General features: G+C 36.2%; 1 protein-coding gene across 4 annotated transcripts in view; it reads right to left on the bottom strand.

Moving 5' to 3' along the window:
- LOC121383253 (Kv channel-interacting protein 4-like) overlaps nucleotides 1-23,922 on the bottom strand; it is a 473,604-nt gene that overhangs the window by 40,203 nt on the left and 409,479 nt on the right. For all 4 annotated transcript variants that reach the window (XM_041513154.1, XM_041513156.1, XM_041513157.1 and 1 more), the window contains one exon: nucleotides 20,866-20,990. In XM_041513154.1, coding sequence (XP_041369088.1) covers nucleotides 20,866-20,990 — 125 coding nt within the window. The remainder of the gene's footprint in view (nucleotides 1-20,865; nucleotides 20,991-23,922) is intronic.

Raw genomic sequence — 23,922 nt, 5'->3', positions numbered from 1 at the left:
AACAATATACAAAAGGGAGTGCACCCCGGTCAGCACAGATAAAAGACTTCAGAGGGGGAAGTACCGGCTCCAAGGATTATTGTCGTATTGATCAATAAGTCAATACCTTTAAGAAAAAACAACAATGTGAAAAAATACAAATGAGGTTTTAATGCTGCTGCAAGAAACGTAAAACCACCGAGATTACAGTCGGTATTCTCTGGGCATTTTATCAACGGTGTTTTACTAACAGATAAAAAGAAAATACTGTGGAAAAAAAAACCTGGCAGACATGAAAATTGCAAAGGATCTATCACAGCCAGACCGTTGCTGGTGAAATCATAGAATTAGTGTCAAGGACTGACCGTTTAATCAATAAAGTTAAAGTTTGTTTTGTTTAACAGTAAGGGCGTTTTATTTGCACTTTGCCACAGACAAGACAGCACATACCATGGCCTTTGACAAATTGTTTAAAATTAGAAAAAACTCAGTTGAATGGTTCTACCCAGGTTGATTGATCCTGTGATGCAAGCACCTCAACTAATTAAGTTAAATCCTGCTTTCCCTTTAATGAATAATAAAAATATACATGAACATTCTAGAAGCGTGATTCTTGACAATAGTTATAGGCAGTCTTTCATTGAGCCAGGTTTTCAAGCTGCTGACATGTGACTTCCAGAATGCAGCTCAAATAATAATAATAAGTTGATATATTTTGAACCATTTGCATTGGTGCAGGTACCCACACACAAGAGGCTTTTAAAAAATCCATTAGACATTTTCTGAAGGTGCCCAGCTCCCAGCTAGTGCAATCCACGAAGATGATGTCATGCATGGAACTTCGATCTATATATATATATATATATATACTGTAAATCATGAAATTAATGCGAGCAAGTAATTAATGCGAAAAATGCGGTGAACACATCGACGCAATAATAACGACGCATTTTGTTTAGTCTCATTCCCAATTAAAAAAATGTGCAGGATTTTACTATAATACTTCTAAATAAAATAAAACTTTTATAATATAAAGATGAAACAAAATACAAAAACAATTTTTGTTAAATGTCTTTTTGTGAATACTTCAAGAATCTTTCTTTCGTTTCGATGTTGCCATTCTATTCTCACTTTCCTGGAATATCATAGCGGTTATATAATACAGTGATGTTCCAAATGTTTTGTTTTTAAAAAGCTCATTTTGCAATGTGAGTATTTTTCTAATTTTCTTACCTTCTGGATTACTGTATACATTTAAACTGTTTTGAACATTTGTAAAATCATAATCAACAAATTTTATTACTAAATATATTGCTTTAAAAATGAAACAGTAGAAAATTATATAACCGCAACCAACAATCCGTGCATATTTCTTCAAACCATTTGGCTAGACTCTATACATGGCATTTAAGTTAGACTGGTCGCAAGTTGTCACTGTTGCAATATATCGCATTTGTTAACGTCTATTACTGTGCTGCGCATCAAGTGTATAAAATCAGTCTAAAACATTTGTTAGAATAATATGTCTGCGTTCGCGTGAAATATTGTGTCCTGTAATAGTGACCCGTTTACCTTTTATTCCTACTGGTGGATTAATTAGAAGCAATCACCACACAAAAGTGCGAGGCATACCCTTAACAATAAGGTGTAGTTATACTAATTACACTACTTTAAGTAATTAGAGCTTCCTGGTCGACCCACCATGCGATTAGCTTCAGATTATGTAGTAGCTGTCAAAACAACTACTGACTTCTTTTAACATGAAAGATGAAGCCCAAACAATATAATAACACAACTGTGGTTTTTATGTGATGTGGACTTTTGCCCGACGCATTAATAAAAATACGCATTTTTGTTCACTCATGTACGGACGCAATAATATCATGACGTATTAATTACATGATTTACAGTATATAATTCCCCACTTCCACAATGTGAAAGTCATAGAGGATATTATATGAGTGTCCATGACAAACGATGCTTACGATACGAGTGCCTAAATTATCATATTTCGATAATTTAGGCACGAGTGTCGTAAACATCGACTGTCATGGACACAAATGTAATATTCTGTTTATTACCGTAGAACTGTCTTGCTAAATGAACATTCCAGTCATTGTTTACAAACTAACGTTTCCTTAACGGTGGAATAATGTTTGTTCATTGATGTCTTGAAAACCAAATCACAACCTGTTCTAAAGTTACTTGATATTTATATGCCCATAAGTAAAGAGTACACATGTATCAACAGCTAATCAACATGTATAAAAAGCAAACAAATCCACAGTAATTGAAATAATTAGTTTTGAATTTGAATTTGAATGACGTCAGTATTCCAATGACGTCACTTTGCATCTCCTTACAATAACTATAAATTGGGTACATGATGTTTACATTTTAAGAATGCTGCAAAAATTCCAGTGCAAAATTGCTATTGAATTTTTTTTTCTTTGCATATTATTAATGCACCTGAATGTGTTTGAAGAAAATCTTGTGATTAAAACATTGTACCTTTTATTAAATATGGCTTTCAAGTGAAATTACGGTAAGATATGCTACATTTATTATGTACGAAGCCAAAACAAGGGTGCAAAAAGTAACTTGTCGACCTTAGTGTAGATTTCTAACAGTTGTGAACGTTATATTCATAATTAAGTGTTTGATGTGTCACAACTACATCGTAATATAATACAAGTTATCATAAATAATCAATTAATGTTTTATTAAATTAATTAAAAACACGTATTTGTCATTACGGCATGTGATCAGCTTACACTTGAAATAAATGTATTAATGAAGAAAGTAATATCTGTGGAATGTCATGTCAGCCAATCAGAAAGAAATGTACTCTTACAACAGCCAATCGTTAAACAACAATGTCAGAAGGACATACGATTTAGTTATGACATTCGAGGGAAATCGTACGATAAATATGACAATCGTTATGCTGTACCTCGTAAGTAATAAATAGTTTTATAAACTGATGGAGGACATTTTTTAACTGACAATAACTTCTTAATGAAAAGGTCATGTAACTGACCACTGGACAAAAAAAAAAAAAAAAAGTCAATAAAAAACCCAGTGTTAAAGTAATACTTAGCTAAAGCAAATATTGGATACTGGTATGCAAATAAGTTAAAGTTAGAGCACTGGATATCAAACATTTGGTAATTCTGACATGTTATATGCATTTTCCCACAGACAGGACAGCACATACCACGTCCTCTGATATATCAATAATGGGACACTAGAGTGGACACAAAGAAACCTAATGGGTATGATAAGGAGGTTTGATCCTATGACACAAGTACCTCAGATAAAGGATCGACTAAATCACAACTTTCAATAAACGAAAACAATACAAAATTATAATTATAAAATTATAAAAACCACAAGTTAAGGTTGTTTATCAAATAAAAATAACAATTTAATTGCAAAACAATTAAAATATTTATCAGTATGCTCAGGTGTTGTTTATCACTTAGTCTACAATAAGAAACGTTCCTACACAAGTTCTTCCTAGAATGCTAATTTCCCCAAGGAATTGTAGTGATGAACATTCTACACAAAAATAGCCTGCATTTCTGATACTTTCACCACTATTATGCTGGCTACATGCCTCAGCTTGTGAGTATAACCCAATAGCTGGTGGCTACTGTCAGACTTTATTATACAATACATATGTCACATTTATACAAATGGGACACTTTACTCATTACCAAAATATAGGAACATTTCACGAAATGCCAACACTGTTTGTAACTTCAATGAGCAGGATATAATTAACTCAAGTCTTCTTCTTCTGCGTTCACTCATCTTATGGTTGTCATATTAGTAACCCCAATGTGGTGATGACGTTTGCCGCATCTTCCAGAGGTCATCAACACGTCCCCAGAGTTTGTTTTTGAGGGGCATGTCTTCCGTTCACTCTCAGTTGAATTACTTCTAGGTGTGGACAGCCTTGTAGAATGTGCTCTGATATTGGTCTTCCAGCACCACATTCACACTGGGCCATTTCTGAAAGTCTTATATTTTTAGGAGCTTCTTCAGAGACCACAATGTCTGGTGCAAAGATGGCAGATTGAAGTCTAGTTGGTTGGTAAGGGCTGTATCCACCATTCCTTATCTTCCAGTTACATTTGAGTTTTAATTTTAGAAATGTCTTGGTTACACCATGTGATATGGAAGAGTTGGGTTTTTGGAGGCAACTACTTGGTTTGACCATCTGGTCAACCTTTCCATTGCCTGCACCTGGCTCCTACATGTAATATAACTCCGAGAAAGAAAAGGAATGTTTGATGACACTTCAGCACATTTTAAACCAGATATTCGGTGTAAAAGGGACAATCAACATAAGCTAATCCTATCAGAAGAAGTAGCAAATTACTGAAAGGACAGTACATACTGTGACATTTTGGTATACCAGTTGGTCAGGTACCAGCATGGAAAACAAAAGTGTCCAGCACACAATACCACTGAACTACATTCTGTCACTGCTTTTTATTTCTGAATAGAGAAACAAAACTGAGTCGATGGAGGGCAATCTATCCTGCAAATCACCATACCCCAACCAAGTGCTCTAGCACCAAGCTACATTCTCCCTCTAGTCCAGTAATAGCTAAACAATTTTTATTTTATTTATTGACTTCATAAGAGCACATACCGGCCTCGGTGGCGTCGTAGTTAGCCATCGGTCTACAGGCTGGTAGGTACTGGGTTCAGATCCCAGTCGAGGCATGGAGTTTTTAATCCAGATACCGACTCCAAACCCTGAGTGAGTGCTCCGCAAGGCTCAATGGGTAGGTGTAAACCACTTGCACCGACCAGTGATCCATAACTGGTTCAACAAAGGCCATGGTTTGTGCTATCCTGCCTGTGGGAAGTGCAAATAAAAGATCCCTTGCTGACTGTCGTAAAAGAGTAGTCTATGTGGCGACAGCAGGTTTCCTCTCAAAATCTGTGTGGTCCTTAACCATATGTCTGACGCCATATAACCGTAAATAAAATGTGTTGAGTGCGTCGTTAAATAAAACATTTCTTTTTTTCCATTTATAGGACAGCAATATACCACATCATTTGATATACCATTTATAGGACAGCAAAACATCCAATCAGAGAATGAGTCCACCATGCAAAGGGGATAGATCCTAAAATCCACATCTCAGGCAAGCACTCTAACACCTGAGCTACACCTCACCCTTCTCAGCAATGGTGTTCAGATATCTTTAACCCAGATGCATATACTGTACCTAAGCTTGCCACTCATCCAAGTAAAAAGAACCTGATTGACTGTATATGTAACCAGGTTTTTTTTACTTCTCATCTATTTATATACATGTGTAGTATTAAAATATTTCCAAATCACTTCCAATGAGGCTTTAATTTGGACGCAACAGATTTTTTAATGTGTTTTGAGCACAGTAATGTTATTAACAGCTGCTGAAGAGACCTGCATTTCAAGTTAGTTTAATCAAATTAAAGCTTAATATTGCCGTGGTTTTGAGCTGAAATGTTTTGAGATCAGCGTGTCTGTACCTAATTAGGGCGTGACTATTCTGAGCATACTTATGTTCTGCGCTAGATTAATCGCCTTGACGTTCATGCAATTAAATCCCTGCACTTGCTGTGGCTCGTTACATACACTGGAAACCAGCTGATGTCAACGGAAATAGTATCTGATCATCACTCATGTATTATTAATAGTATCTGATCATCACTCATGTATTATTAATAGTATCTGATCATCACTCGTGTATTACTCTCTAAATAAAGTTCAGGTAAACTGGTTTCATTGAAGAATCTGAAACATCTTAGCAGAATTTATTTGCTTTTAATACATCCTTACTTTGCAATATTATGTTAATGTGATGGGAGAGGCATTCTAGGTTGTGGAATGTGTTTTGTATTTTTCAAGGGTTAATTTTATTGAGATTTGAGCATGTACGTGTACGTGTATATTTTGTACATTTGTTAAAATAAATTTTTAGTTTTCCAATTCCAGCTAAAAAAACATTTCAACTGTTTCTGATTTGTTTTTCTCTTTCATTGCATAAAACACAGAAAAAAAGAAGTTTGTTTGTTTAAAGGAATGATAAAGCAAGGCTTTTGGACTGGTATGCATATTCAATGATACATAATGCACATTATTGCTTAATATCAACAAGTATAATCGTATAGTTAATGGTTAAATGTGACGGCTATTATATATAACAGGCGCAGCCATTTTGTACCATCCCAGTGAATACGCCCTCTGGCGAGCTGGCGGTTACGTAATACCTAACATGTCACATCAGGAATTAGTCTTCGAACTGAAGAAACAAAACATACCCGATTTTTGTGGATGCATCGCAATGTTTGGTAATAATATCCATCCCAGTAACATAGCATCGTGTATATGTGGTTTATTTTTCAATACAAAATAAACCACCATTGTCAAAGTGTTGAAATAACTGCATTATGTTTTGTATATAAATTAACCCACGTACTGAAATTATAGTCGGAGTGTTTTCTTGGTTACTTGGTCGTTTCTTTCCGTGGCCTGTACCTGTGGTTCTTGATTGGCAGGTGTATATTTAGACTGTCCCCAGACACTGTGTCTAGACACACTAAAAAGACGTGCCTCTTTTATTAAGATCACAGGGTATTGTGTAATAAGCTCAAATTGTAATGGACCTTACCAGCCGTCCTGCTGCTTTATTACTGTAAGTAATTCTGTAAAACCCTTGATTAAGTAGACTTTCCCATCTAAAATCACAAAACTGACCAATTATGTGGTCCCCCAAAAAGAGAAAATTATCACTTGGGTATCGTGAGTGGTCGTTCTTGCTCGAAGGGTATCCTACCAATAGGCCTAATAATATGCATTTTTTCTTTGGATTTTTTAAAAGAAAAAAATACTATAACTCCATTTCGTTATATTGATGCAAATTGAAATATATTTAGTTAAATAGTTTATTATACTATCAAGTCATTTATGTTGTTTTACAAGTCAGGTTGATGAAAGTGAAGAGCTTTGTCGTAAATTAGAGCGTTTGTTTACACTGTGCATAATAGAGAAGTTAGACAGAGCTGACGTCACTTCGCCCCAAGCTATACCATCGGACATCACAAAAACTAAACAAAATGGCTGCCCCCAGTTAGCAGGAATAATAATGTTTTTTTTATTAAATCTAAAATTATGCGTTTTTCATTTGTTAAAGTGTCAGTATGTGTAAGGCTCTTGTTGGAGTTTAGTCTACCTTTAATGACACCACTAGAGCACATTGTTTATTAATCATCAGCTATTGGATGTCAAACATTTGGTAATTTTGACATATAGTCTTTGAGAGGAAACACGCTACATTTTTTCATTACTTGCAATTAAGGGATCTTTAATATGCACAACTGCACAGACAGGATAGCATATACCACAGCCTTTCATATACCAGTCGTCGTGCACTGGCTGGAATGAGAAATAGCCCATGGGTCCACCGACAGGGATCGATCCTAGATCAACCGCACATCAGGCGAGCACTGTATCACTGAGCTACGTCCCGCCACTAAAACTGAGAGTTCTTGTTGACAACACAGCAGTGAGAGAATAACGACCTATTACATTGCAGTCATGTATACGGATATTAGTCTACACCTTACACACAATCTGAGAGTCCTTGTTGACAACACAGCAGTGAGAGAATAATGACCTATTACATTGCAGTCATGTATATGGATATTAATCTACACCTTACACACAATCTGAGAGTCCTTGTTGACAACACAGCAGTGAGAGAATAACGACCTATTACATTGCAGTCATGTATACGGATATTAGTCTACACCTTACACACAATCTGAGAGTTCTTGTTGACAACACAGCAATGAGAGAATAACGACCTATTACATTGCAGTCATGTATACGGATATTAGTCTACACCTTACACACAATCTGAGAGTCCTTGTTGACAACACAGCAGTGAGAGAATAACGACCTATTACATTGCAGTCATGTATACGGATATTAGTCTAGACCTTACACACAAATGAAATGGTTGGTACTGAAGTTTATTACTTTCTATTCATCATCTAACAGCCCTGAAAGCGAAACGTTGCCAGTTCAAGTGGGAGTTGAAAGACTCGGTAATGAGGATATCCTTTCTATGCAATCAGTAATGTTAACTTGGGACCGGCCCGCCAGACAACACACGTCTTAACACATTATTTACCACATTATCTAGCACTTCATCTATAACCAAGTTTCAGCTCTCAGCATTATTATCAAACAGTAAGTATTCACAACAGTGTTATTGTTTCCATTTTTTGTTTTTGCTTTTTTCATTTATTTTTGTTGTTTTTAAGAAAAGAAAAGTGAATGTTTGTTAAATGACACCTGAGCACATTTTAAACTACTGTTAAAGGTACAAGTTTGTTTTGTTTGACAACACCACTAGTGTAGTAATCATCTGCTATTGGGAAGAAAAAAAAGAAAGGAATGTTTTATTTAACGACACATTCAACACATTTTATTTACGGTTATATCGCGTCAGCAGCTATTGGATGTCAAACATTTGACAATTGTAATACCAGGTTCAGACTGTCAACTGTTATGATGACGTTGGCCAATTCGACAGTTGCTATGTAATTTTGCCCAACTCCTGACTTACAACGGGTGCGCTCAGATTAACAAACTAATGTTACATACAACCAACATTGAGATGTAAAAGTACTCAGACTAGCAACTGGATAATTGTAGAAGTTGTGACAGCAAAAAGTTGGCTGGCAGTTGGTAGTCTGATACTAGCATAACATGTAGTCTTCACATTTTCCATTAGCAGGTCAGGTCAGGTCAGAGTGTTTAACGTACACGAGCAAGCATGCCTGTCCTGGGCACAGGTGCTGGCCTCGGCCGGCTCCTCCATTCAGGACAGGAAAGGGTGGGGTGGGTTGGAGTTTCCATTAGCAGAAAGGGAATATTTATATGCACTTTCCCACAGACAGTTAGGACAGCACATACCATGGCCTTTAATATACCAGTTGTGGGGCACTGGTTGGGACAGGAAAAGGTCCAATGGGCCTGCATACAAAGGTGGTTTAACCCTACGACTCAAACACTTCAGACAAGCGCTCTATTACCGACTGAGCCGAATCTCCGTCCCTGTAAACTATGTATGGTTATTTCGATATTTGGAAGAAAGAAGGAACATGATTGTCTTCAGCTGTTTCTCATAATTAACTTAAGTGACCACTTGTGATTAATTTACAATTAAAAATGAAAGAAATTGGCCGCAAGTTTTATTGTTGGACAAATATACTTTTCTAAGTGTACTCCCCCAACCCTCAATGTACATATGTCATTCTCCCCCCTTTTGGGTTTTGCTCCAACTCAGTGTTTTTTCATAAGTGAGGTTTCATTTTCTTTATCTCTTTTCTTTTAATTAACAAAAAATTGCCTACATACCAATCCACTAATAAAATAGTGAGTTACATATACAGCACCTTTAAAGAATGATTTGTTCGTAATTATTACAGGAATGTGAATAGACAATGCAAGTTGCCAAGAAACATGACAATAATAATTCACTAACAGATCAATAGTACTCAAAACACCATGTCACACTATTAACATGTCATCGTTAGCAAGGCAAGAATTATCTACATTTATCAAAACCATTATTTTATTAGATGGTTTATTTGCTTTTCAGTTTTTTCTCTTATAAACATCAATGGGGACCATTAAGGAAGAACAAGTACAACTGAAATAAAAAGTTATCATGGACTATTTTCTTTATGAATTTGTTGATTTACAGTAAACAATTATTTCTTTAGTGTTGGCTGGGTGAACAAACAAAAAATCAAAGAATTATTTACCTTTATCAAAACCATCATTTTATTACAAGTTTTATTTGTTTTGTTCTGTGGGGTTTTTCTGTTAAAAACATCAGAGGGAAAATTAAGGAAGAAAAATTATAGCTAAATAAAAAGTGATCTTGGACTTTTTTTTATGAATCTGTTGATTTATACAAAACAATTATTTCTTTAGTGTTTGCCTGGTGAAGAAAAACCAAGTCAGAGAAAAACGTGATAAACACTAGACATGAGGTTACAATCGGGAGGAAATTATAAGAAGAGTTGTCAAACAAAGAAGTCCCACATATATATCACTCCATCTGAAAAATCCATATTACACTTCACCCTCACAACAGATCTCCATCTTACTTGGTAAAACATCTGAGACTGATTTAAGAGTGCACAAATTGCCAACGTTCTTACATAAATCTTTTAACAGACTGCGAGGTTTTTTGTTTACATTCCTTTAAAGATACATCCACACACAAAAAACCCTCCCCCCCCCCCCCCCCCACTGCAGAAAACAAACTCACAGTAATATAGGTTATATCAAATTAAACAAAATTAAGAAAACAATCTTAACTCTTTTTTTCTCCTTTCATTCTGTGATCCGGTGCCATATAACCGTAAATAAAATGTGTTGAGTGCGTCATTAAATAAAACATTTCATTTCATTCTGTGAAGCCAAAACATTTTCAATGTTACAGAATAAAGCTGATAGACTTCATTGCTACAAAATCATACAAATGTAATTTATGGTTAACATTGTAAAAATATCTTTTTAAAAATTAAGATTCAAACAATTTTACAGATTGATATATTTAACGATTATTTTTATTTTAAGTTCACTTTAAAATTAATCAACAGTATGATCATTATGTGGTTTTCCTGAAACCACACAATTTCATTTGATGACTCAAATTGTTTTGTTCTCAGAGTGCTTAAGCTATTTCTCAAAACTGTCTTTCATTTCCTTGTGCCATAGGGGGGATGGGACATAGCCCAGTGGCAAAGTCCTCACTCACTCACTCACTCTAGGATCAATCCCCATTTTGTGAACCCATTGGGTTATTTCTTGTTCCAGCCAGTGAACCACGACTGGTATATCAAAGGCCGTGGTATGTACTACTCTGTCTATGGGATGGTGCATATAAAAGATCCCTTGCTGCTAATCAAAAAGAGTAGCCCATGAAGTGGTGACGGGGTTTCCTCTCTCAATATCTGTGGTCCTTAACCCTATGTCTGATACCATATAACCATAAATACAATGTGTTGAGTATGTCGTTAAATAAAAAAATAAAAATCTTTCTTTCCATTGGTTTATTTCTCGTTCGAGCCAGTGCACCACGATTGGTATATCAAAGACTATGGTATGTGCTATCCTGTCAGTGGGATGGTCTATATAAAAGGATATCATACTAATGGAAACATGTAGTGAGTTTTCTCTCTTAGACTATGTCAAATTTCCAAATGTTTGACATCCAACAGCCGATGATAAATAAATCAATGTGCTCTAGTGATGTCATTAAACAAAACAAACTTTTGTAAACCAAATATGTTAACACTGTCACCTACATGATTTTATTTGGTGTAGTACAACCTCTACCACTGTTCTACACACCACGTCCACACGAATACAAGACTTGTACACATCACTAATGTACTACATATGATCAATTATTGCTTTTATCCTCTTCATATTTGATAAATGATTTCTGACAAAAAAAAGAGAAGAAAGCAATTCACAAATGGCTACCACACTGCATGACGTGCTAACTTATTAATATGGATGATGTCCAAGTGGATTTGCAAATTCAATGGAGAACAGCATTTGATGAACACTGTGTCCATAAAGTACAGTGTATTTACCGTGTATTAGTTAATTCCCTAGAATAAATGTTATTATTATACCTCATTTTGTAACACCCTCTCTGACTGGCTCAGCAAAGATCTCATGGGAATGAACTGCCAGTGTATTGTAAATTCTACAGACACTGGAGATTGAAAATGGTAAAAGATACAATTAAAAAGGAAGAAACGTAATATTTGTTTAATGATACCTCAACATATTCTCAAATATATATAGATATTTCAACCCTTTAGGGAGGGAGAGAGTGAGAATGAGAGTGAGAGTGAGAGTGAGAGTGAGAGTGAGGTGGGGGTGGGGTGGGGGTGGGGGTGGGGGTGGGGGTGGGGAGGGGGAGGGTGAGAGTGAGAGTGAGAGTGAGAGTGAGAGTGAGGGAGGGAGGGAGGGAGGGAGGGAGGGAGGGAGGGAGAGAGAGAGAGAGAGAGAGAGAGAGAGAGAGGAGAGAGAGAGAGACAGACAGACAGACAGACAGACAGACAGACAGACAGACAGTGAAGAAAAGAGATAGAGAAAAGGAGACAGATAGAGGGGAAGTGAAAGACAGAGTGAGAAAGAAAGAAAAAAAAGAGAAAGAGAAAGACATGCAGACAGACAGCGAAATGAGGTGAGTCAGAGAGAAAGGAGAAAAGAGGGAGTTCTAAAGGAGAGAGAAAGAAACAAAAACACAGAGAGGGGTAGCCATAACCACCACACAGGCTATACTCCTGACTATATAGGCAATTTCCAACAGCGAGGACAGACATAGCAAGGTTTTTGATGTACAGATCTTGGCAAACTGGACAGGACAGGGGAAAACATCAGTCATGGGGCAATTAATCCGGTGTGTTCAGTACTCATATTTAAAAAGGAACCATAAACAATGTCCGGTTTTGAGCAAATTGTAATATTTACAAGGGTCCCGTTTTGAGGGGCTTCAATGTATTAAAACAAATGCAACAGTTACTTTCTAAAACATGCAGATTTTGCTAATGAAAACATTCATTGAATCTCTTAAATGCTTCTTGATTGATACCCCTATTTTCCTACAGCTAGATTGCTCATACACTGCTTACATCAGTTTTAGTACAAAATGTTAACATTATCAGTGATGGAAAGTGGTTTGGTGTAAAGGAACCTCCATGTGAAAATAGCTGCATGAACACATCAATAATTGGAACATGCCACAAGCAGACATAACAATCAACAAGCCAGCAAAGACAAAATGAGGCAGCAAGTTTGGTGGTGTTTATATTCCAGTGTTCATTCATCACATTTCCTAACATACATTCTGACCTGTCACCATCACATTATTAACAAACAGCATGTATCCAGGGGATGGGGGGGGGGGGGGGGGGGGGGGGAGGCCATGCTTGGGTGCACATTCTTCTTCCAGTGTTCAGTTATTATATATAATTGATGTTGTAGTTTTTTGTTGTTGTTGTTTGTGTATGTGCTTGTTTTTGTTGGGGGTTTTGGGGTTGTTTTTGGGATAAAGATGATGATGTATACAATCAATTTCATAAATCAAAGGCCATGGTATGTGTTGTTTTTTCTGTGGGAAAGTGTACATAATGGGAAAATGTAGTTAATTTCCTCTGAAGACTGCATCAGAATTACCAAATGTTTAACATCCAATATAGCTGGGGGTGTTATTAAATAAACCAAACGTTAACTTCTTTAAAAGTTATTTACAAAAACACATTCTTATCAAAATTAAAATCCTGGCATGTGCCAAATGGTAACATGCAAGGCCTTGAGATTCTACAGACATTAGGACAACCCAGAATTATAGCTGGGATATACAGAAATTAATAGATATCGTAAGTTTGGATTTTATTTTATTTTAGGTGCAGAGATGTACACATGTCCAAAGTCCCCTCAGGATCCACCCCTGTGCCTGAATATTAGCTACCTTTTTATACAAACCTGTCATAAATAATGGCATTAATTTTATGAGTGCACATATTATAGTCATCGACAGGAGGGTGCACATTAGATGATTAGTACACCCCGAAAACTCCACATGGATTCACCTGTTTATTTTTATCATGTATACATGAATAAGCGATACTGTATCGCCAGAGCAGACATAAACAATGGCATTAGTATTGATTATACATCAGTGAATACCTGAAACAAAACAGATGTAACCACCTGTGACTTAGTATGTAGTGTGTTACTAATGTCCGTAACAGATATTACTGGATAACAATTACAGCAAACTAAATGAAATTCCTTAGAGACAAATAAACAACAAACATGTCTACTTTATTTGTGTATTCCAGCATCTGACACAGGCCTAGTGAATAAATTCCCAATAAAACAAACCACAAATAGTTAAGCATCTTTAGCTATACATTTTATTCTTCACTGAATTCTAGAAATATCCAGAATATCTCATTTTTAGGAGTGAAGCTATAAATAATAACTGTTATACTAATTTGAAACTGTATTCTAGAGATATCCAGAAAACAGAAGATCTAATTTTTAGGAGTCTAGCTATAAATAACAATCCTTATACTAATTTGAGACTGTATTCTAGAAATATCCAGAAAACAGAATATCTCATTTCAGCTTTACTCGATCACCGCAGCTGATTTCATGTGTGCTGCCATTTTGCTGAATCGAGTCACCACGTTTCTTTTAATTTTACATGGAGACATGTTTCATTTGTATTTTGAACATGTTTCTTACACACACGTTGGTGAGAACACCATGTGTTATTTTTGATACCACATAGTTGTTTACACACGTACATGTGTTAACAGTTTCAAGACATATGACTGGAACCTCCTAGGAATGATGACCAGGTCACCAATGCCATACGTCCAATAAAAAACAACACAGTGGAAATCAATTATGAGACCATCATACATGACAAAGGATCTTCTACTCTACAGGACAAACAATACAATGACAAAGGATCTTCTACTCTACAGGACAAACAATACAATGACAAAGGATCTTCTACTCTACAGGACACACAATACAATGACAAAGGATCTTCTACTCTACAGGACAAACAATACAATGACAAAGGATCTTCTACTCTACAGGACACACAATACAATGACAAAGGATCTTCTACTCTACAGGACAAACAATACAATGACAAAGGATCTTCTACTCTACAGGACACACAATACAATCACAAAGGATCTTCTACTCTACAGGACACACAATACAATCACAAAGGATCTTCTACTCTACAGGACACACAATACAATGACAAAGGATCTTCTACTCTACAGGACAAACAATACAATGACAAAGGATCTTCTACTCTACAGGACACACAATACAATGACAAAGGATCTTCTACTCTACAGGACAAACAATACAATGACAAAGGATCTTCTACTCTACAGGACACACACAATACAATGACAAAGGATCTTCTACTCTACAGGACACACAATACAATGACAAAGGATCTTCTACTCTACAGGACAAACAATACAATGACAAAGGATCTTCTACTCTACAGGACAAACAATACATGACAAAGGATCTTCTACTCTACAGGACACACAATACAATGACAAAGGATCTTCTACTCTACAGGACACACAATACAATGACAAAGGATCTTCTACTCTACAGGACAAACAATACAATGACAAAGGATCGTCTACTCTACAGGACAAACAATACAATGACAAAGGATCGTCTACTCTACAGGACAAACAATACAATGACAAAGGATCTTCTACTCTACAGGACACACAATACAATGACAAAGGATCTTCTACTCTACAGGACACACAATACAATGACAAAGGATCTTCTACTCTACAGGACACACAATACAATGACAAAGGATCTTCTACTCTACAGGACACACAATACAATGACAAAGGATCTTCTACTCTACAGGACACACAATACAATGACAAAGGATCTTCTACTCTACAGGACAAACAATACAATGACAAAGGATCTTCTACTCTACAGGACACACAATACAATGACAAAGGATCTTCTACTCTACAGGACACACAATACAATGACAAAGGATCTTCTACTCTACAGGACAAACAATACAATGACAAAGGATCTTCTACTCTACAGGACAAACAATACAATGGGAAAGAAAAGTAATGTTTGTTTAATGGCACCTCAGCATATTTTAAACTACAGCTATTTGGGGGGGGGGGGGGGCAAGAGAGAGATAGAGAGAGAGAGAGAGCGACAGAGAGAGAGAGAGACAGACAGAGAGAGAGCAGCATATTTTAAACTACAGCTATTTTAAACTACAGGGGGGGGGGGGAGCGAGAGAGAGAGAGAGAGAGAGAGAGAGAGAGAGAGAGACAGAGAGAGAGAGCAGAGAGATTTGGGGGGGGGGGCGAGAGACAGACAGAGAGAGAGAGAGAGAGACAGACAGACAGACAGACAGACAGACAGACAGACAGACAGACAGACAGACACAGACAGACAGACAGAGACAGACAGAGACAGACAGAGACAGACAGAGACAGAGAAAGAGAGAGAGAGGGGGGAGGAGAAACCCTTGCCATCATATAGCAGCAAGGAATTTTTTAATGTGCATGGACAGGACAGGACATACCACAGCCTTTGATGTACCAGTCATGGGACACTGGTTGGGACAGTAGTGGTTCATTTTTGGATAATTTTGGCTACTTTGTGTGGTTTGGTTGGAATGGGGAAAACCCTGCATCCTTAGAGAGTGATTGGTCCTGTGACTCTCTGCACCTCAAGCAAGCACACCACTGAATTACATCCTGACCCACAATGCAATGGGGGGGGGGGGGGAGACAATCAGGGTTAAAATTTAATAGTACATTTTAAAGTCTTAAATTCTAGTTTTCGGGTGATTAAAAAAATATACTACTTTCAGGCAGAAATGTAACTTTAAGATGATTACTATGGAAAAACTATTGCTTCTATAGTTTCAAAATTTTAAAGCATTTTTTTTAATTGACTGTCACTGTATCAGATTCAAATGTCAATAGCTCACACATTTTTTAAGCTGCAGAAATAATTGTATAACACATTTTCTGTTATTTTTAAATATATGCTTAACTCTAAACTAATTTTTAGAGATCAACTTATCTTGTGTTTTGTTAGAGATAATGTGTCATATTTTACCTTTCAATGAATCAAAATATGATGAACCTTCTAAAAATTTACTTCTTTTTTTTATTGGTGAAAAAAATGACATTTTGTTCCACCAATTCCAAACTATTTTATAATTTTATTTGGTTTGGATTGGGTTGGGTTTTTTTTGTGGGTTTTTTTTTGGGGGGGGGGGTGGGGGGGGGGCTATTTTAAAGGTTTTTTTTTTTGGGGGGGTGAGTGTATTTGGTGGTGGGTATAAGCAAACTCTTGTATATGTAACATCACAAATGTGGGATCAATTGGCAATTTAACTTCTTTTAGTCCAGCTCTGTATAATAGTATTAATTTCTCATCAGTTTTCTTTATCTTGATGCCAATGTAAAATTAATAACCATGATCAAATTATTTCAAACGAAACTGGGACAAACTGAAAAAAACATTTGAGTTCATAGCAATGTCTTCACAATGTTCATATTGATTACTAGTATTTGCTGACAGCTGAAAAACAAATTGTTGTTCTATTGTTCCAAACCTTGATCAATGACCACCAGAATATTAAATCATGTAAACTATGTCACACTATTGAATTTGCCTAGTAACAGCAGAAGCAAAAAATATGTTTACAACGGGCTCTGCACATATTGAAGATAATGTGTTGATTCCATTGTTGCAGTCCATGAAACAAATACAAGACACACATACAACTGTTAATACAACAACACTCTTTAGGGTCAGTGATTTTCTTGAACAATGAGAAACGTAGGGGACATTCGGTACAACTACAAAACATATATATTTATATATAACAAGTATAATTATAGAGGTAGTCAAACATTATTAACTCAGTGTTGAGAAGATTGAACCAGCAACCTCAAAATATACTGTGGTTCAAGATAAACATCAATTTAAAAAGCAAAAACCACTACAAAACCACCACAACACACACACCCATTATTTCTATAGAACATAATATATAAGATGTGGTTGTAGTAATTTTTATTTTATTTATGTATTTATTTTTATTTTTTGTGTGATAATTTGCGATTATTTTTTTTAAAACAAATTGTGGGGGAAGGAGTATATTGAGTTTTTAGAACCCCAAAGCTATCAAGACAACAACAATTTAAGCCCTATTGTAAATTTTAGAATCATTATTTGGTTGGGAATTTTTGTTTTTCATTTATGTGCTCTCAAAACAAGATTTATTTTTGGGGGGCACAGCCTTGTAGGGTCCGCTAGTGTTCACCTGTCCACTAGTGTAACAACGAACACTAGCGGTTGCAATGTTGACCGCTAGTGTAATAATTTAAAATGTTACAGTAACAGTCAACACAGTCGACTAATTTTACTACATCGACCGTTAGTGTAACAACGCCAACGATTAGAACAGCAGTTAATTAATTTAATTATTGAATATTCTTGTCTGTGTATTGGATAGATAACTGGATTCAAAACCAGTAGATACTTGGTTCGAACCCAGCGATAGGCTGTCTGGGCGTTTTAGGACAGGACAGGACAATATTTTACCATGCTTATGTCCACCAAAAGTTCAAGCATGCCCCCCATGGGTACAGACTCCGTCTTCAAAGGACGAGTCCCAAAGTCTGAGGGTGTACCCAAGGCGGGAGAGGGCGTTTTAATTACCAGCGCCATTTAAATAACTTAGTGGGTTGATCATCATGTTCATAACTGATAGGCACTGAGTTCGAACCCAACCAGAGGCTATGTTGGTATCTTAATCCTCAGCTCTATCTAAGTAGGTTTTGATAATGAAATTAATTTTTTTATTATTTGTTGCAGTACGATATTGAATACGATGTAATGTTTCTTTCGCATTTCATTGATATAAATTGACTAAATCAAAATAATGTCCAACATCAAAACCAGTTATGTGAACACTAACGGTCGACATTGTACATAGTTAACCGTTAATGTTCACGTTGTTACACTAGTGGTCAACATCGCAACCGCTAGTGTTCATTGTTACACTAGTGGACAGGTGAACACTAGCGGACCCTACACAGCCTCAGTTGATTCCATGATAACTGACATTACCTTTTGTGGCAATTTCTGGTTTTCAAATACCTGTATTTTTGCCACTACTGTATCCAAGCATTTCTTGCTTTTAGGACCATACCAGACAACCATAAGCTACTTAATGTTGCAGTAGAATTCATCAGACTACCATAAAACTTAGTGGTGTTTGGTGATCATTTAGTTTATCACACTGAACCAGTAACTGATGTGGTGACCATTCAGTTTACACACTGAACCAGTAACTGATGTGGTGACCATTTAGTTTATCACACTGAACCAGTAACTGATGTGGTGACCATTTAGTTTATCACACTGAACCAGTAACTGATGTCATGATCATTTAGTTTATCAAACCGAACCAGTAACTGATGTGGTGACCATTTAGTTTATCAAACCGAACCAGAACTGATGTGGTGACCATTTAGTTTATCAAACCGAACCAGTAACTGATGTGGTGACCATTTAGTTTATCAAACCGAACCAGTAACTGATGTGGTGACCATTTAGTTTATCAAACCGAACCAGTAACTGATGTGGTGACCATTTAGTTTATCACACCGAACCAGTAACTGATGTGGTGACCATTTAGTTTATCACACCGAACCAGTAACTGATGTGATGATCATTTAGTTTATCACACCGAACCAGAACCAGTAACTGATGTGATGATCATTTAGTTTATCAAACTGAACCAGTAACTGATGTGGTGATCATTTAGTTTATCACACTGAACCAGTAACTGATGTGGTGACCATTTAGTTTATCACACTGAACCAGTAACTGATGTGGTGACCATTTAGTTTATCACACTGAACCAGTAACTGATGTGGTGACCATTTAGTTTATCACACTGAACCAGTAACTGATGTGGTGACCATTTAGTTTATCAAACTGAACCAGTAACTGATGTGGTGACCATTTAGTTTATCAAACTGAACCAGTAACTGATGTGGTGACCATTTAGTTTATCAAACTGAACCAGTAACTGATGTGGTGACCATTTAGTTTATCAAACTGAACCAGTAACTGATGTGGTGACCATTTAGTTTATCAAACTGAACCAGAACCAGTAATCAAACTGAACCAGTAACTGATGTGGTGACCATTTAGTTTATCAAACTGAACCAGTAACTGATGTGGTGACCATTTAGTTTATCAAACTGAACCAGTAACTGAACCATTTAGTTTATCACACTGAACCAGTAACTGATGTGGTGACCATTTAGTTTATCACACTGAACCAGTAACTGATGTGGTGACCATTTAGTTTATCAAACTGAACCAGTAACTGATGTAGTTTATCAAACTGAACCAGTAACTGATGTGGTGACCATTTAGTTTATCAAACTGAACCAGTAACTGATGTGGTGACCATTTAGTTTATCAAACTGAACCAGTAACTGATGTGGTGACCATTTAGTTTATCAAACTGAACCAGTAACTGATGTGGTGACCATTTAGTTTATCATGAACCAGTGATGTGGTGACCATTTAGTTTATCAAACTGAACACAGTAACTGATGTGGTGACCAGATGTGTGACCATTTAGTTTATCAAACTGAACCAGTAACTGATGTGGTGATCATTTAGTTAACTGATGTGGTATCAAACTGAACCAGTAACTGATGTGGTGATCATTTAGTTTATCAAACTGAACCAGTAACTGATGTGGTGATTTAGTTTATCATGAACCAGTAACTGATGTGGTGACCATTTAGTTTATCAAACTGAACCAGTAACTGATGTGGTGACCATTTAGTTTATCAAACTGAACCAGTAACTGATGTGGTGACCATTTAGTTTATCAAACTGAACCAGTAACTGATGTGGTGACCATTTAGTTTATCAAACTCACCAGTACTGAACCAGTATCAAACTGATGACCATTTAGTTTATCAAACTGAACCAGTAACTGATGTGGTGACCATTTAGTTTATCAAACTGAACCAGTAACTGATGTGGTGACCATTTAGTTTATCAAACTGAACCAGTAACTGATGTGGTGATCATTTAGTTTATCAAACTGAACCAGTAACTGATGTGGTGACCATTTAGTGTATCACACTGAACCAGTAACTGATGTGGTACAATGATTATTTTACCTGTTTGAAGCCCCGGTACATTATCTGCAGTTCCTTCCTGCTGAATTTAGTATTTCGGCAAAGAACGTCAATGCCTTCTGGTTTGTACCGCACCACCTGCATCTCAAGGTCATCAATGTCATGATCTAAAAATAGAAACATCCAAATTGTAGATCAACTGAAACAAATCAATGTCATGATCTAAAAATAGAAACATCCAAATTGTAGATCAACTGTAACAAAATTCATTTTTATTTCAATCCACATTACACACTGATTAGTATTATAAGTCTAACCAAGAGCACCAGAAGAGACTTTCATGTATATATTCCAGTATGAATGATGGTCAATATATGAACATGATGACCTGTGTTGCCAAGGATTTAACAGTACTGATACCATAGTAAGTATAAAGTTTTGTACAAATTCAAATTCATTCAGTATTCCAAATCTTCTTGGTATCAAAATCTCAACCTGTTAAAACCACTAACATATATGTATATTGACCAATGTGTTTTCATATATATCGTTAGAAATCCTGATGCTTCATTCTGCTTGAAAACAATCCCAAGAATTCAGCAAACCAATCACAAAAAATAGCAAAATAATCCCAAGAATAGCAAAAACAATCTCAAGAATAGCAAACCAATCCTAAGAATTTAGAAAAACAATCTCAAGAATAGCAAAACAATCCTAAGAATTTAGAAAAACAATCCCAAGAATAGAGAAACAATCCCAAGAATCAAGAAAACAACTATCATAGGCACTTCAAAAAATAAATTAATTAATTCACATATATTAATTCACCAGCCAATCAGTTGTGGTTTTCAGAGCTGAATTAGACTGTTTGACACATAAGCTCATGAATAATTAATAAACTTCATCAAAAACACAACACTACTTCATCAGCTAATGAAAATGCAGGTCTTCCAATTTGATTACATTGCGGGCTATGCAAGTTCACTTTCTGAAGAAAAAACCCCCCACATTATATTCTAAGACACATAGCTTGATGATTAATTGAAGAACTCCATTAAACATGTCTTCAAAAACAACACGAAAAGCACAAAAACACTACACACGTCATCACATACTAAAAATGGTGGTCTTCCAAGTTAATTATATTGCAGGATATACAAGTTCTCTTTCTGATGAAAACCCCCAACCCACATCATATTCTAAGACATATAGATTCATAAATAATTGAGGAACTCCATCAAAGATATCTTCAAAAACAACACAGGAAGAGCACAAAAACACTACACTAGGTCATCAGCTTGTGAAAATGGTGGTCTTCCAAGCTAATTACATTGCACGTTCACTTTCTGAAACAAAAATCCACATCATATTCTAAGACACATATAGCTTCATGAATAATTGAGCAACTCCATCAAAGATGTTTTCAAAAACAATACAGGAAGAGCACAAAAAACACTGTGGTACATCATCACATATTCAGAATGGAGGTCTCCCAACCTTCATTATACTTCAGGACATAAAAGTTCACCTTTTAAGAAAGCTTGAAGAGCGTTTTCAGAACATTGCGCTGCAGTGACAACACCCTGGCCTGCGAGCGACATACTGGTACTTATATAAGCTATACATAGGTGCAGATTGGACTAGTATCGCCATCACACCAACACGTCCTTTCCATAATTTATACCAATTTACACATTAGGGGTGATCACTTGGCACAAAGTTATTGCATCCTGCTGTAAAATACATCTTTGGTGTCATAATGGACTCCCCAATGAATTAATTGTCTCATAATTGTAATTATGATGGATGGAAATCTTCCCTCAAAATGACCGCCACATCCTCCAATGTATATCAGTGGTGATAATGAGCAACAAAGCTGCAGAAGAATCAACACAACATTGCCTGATGGTTTTGAAAGGAGGAATCGCAGTGGGACTGTGTGCAGCAAGTGATATACAATGAAGCCCCCTGGGAACAGTTTATTATGCTCTGAATCCATTGCAATCAAGAAATCCACTTACATATTCATCTCTGGTGGCCCTTTTCTTATATTGTTCTGGAAAAGACATGCGTTTCTCAGACAATATGGTAGCTAGCAGATGATTGGTCAATAATATATATATATATATATCTCCCATGGTAGCTAGCAGCGGATTGGTCAATAATACATATACCTCTCATGATTCCACAACAAACAGTTGTCAGTGTTTACAATCTTCTTATTTTTGCAATAAGCCAATCAAAGATCATGGATGTCATGTCATGAATATTAATTAGGTTCCTACAAAACACTAATTATTTTTTAACATTATTAATGTTTTAGTTTATATAGAAAATTATTACCCATATGGGCTCAAATATACGGGGTAATATTTTTTCAATCTCTGCACAGTGTGCAGATTGCTTCTACAGCCACTGATTGGCTGGCTTTAAAATCACAACGTTTGGTTGGTTGCTTGCCATGGCCGGAACTTCACTTTCATTCATATAATTTTTTCATTCATGAGTCAGATTACACACACGTTATACGATCTACAAAGATTTACAAAAACAAATGGACTCATTTGTTTCGTAAACATGAAATAGTATATTTTCATAAGCAGCGGCTTTAATAATATATAAAAATTATTATTTTCAAATGCAAATACAGTTGTATTATTTTGTACTGTAAACATTTGGCTGTAAAGAGAACGCCGTTATGCTATGACGTCATGTAATGCGGGTAAGATTATATCACGTAATGGCTGATGTTGTAGACTCCAGAGGAACTTTTACATTAAAAATCAGTTAAAATTGACAATGGGTAATAAAGAGAATAACCAACTCGCTATGAGAAATTGTGAATTATCTGTCCCTCGTGAATGAATGTTGTAAAACCCTCGCCAAAGGCTCGGGTTTACAACATCCATTCACTCGGGACAGATAATTCATAATTCCTCGTAGCTCGTTAGTTATTCTCTAAGTAAACAATGTTGCCAAATAATATGTACAAATATACCAGCCTCAGTGGTGTAGTTGTTAAGCCATCATACTTAAGGTGGGCAGGTACTGGGTTCACATCCCAGTACCTTGTGTTGTGCTGGCATCGGTCATACATAT

Source organism: Gigantopelta aegis, chromosome 10 (genome assembly GCF_016097555.1).
Source record: "Gigantopelta aegis isolate Gae_Host chromosome 10, Gae_host_genome, whole genome shotgun sequence".
NCBI lineage: Eukaryota > Metazoa > Mollusca > Gastropoda > Neomphalida > Peltospiridae > Gigantopelta > Gigantopelta aegis.
The sequence above is the reverse complement of the archived record's forward strand: the minus strand, read 5'-3'. Positions and strand labels throughout refer to the sequence as shown.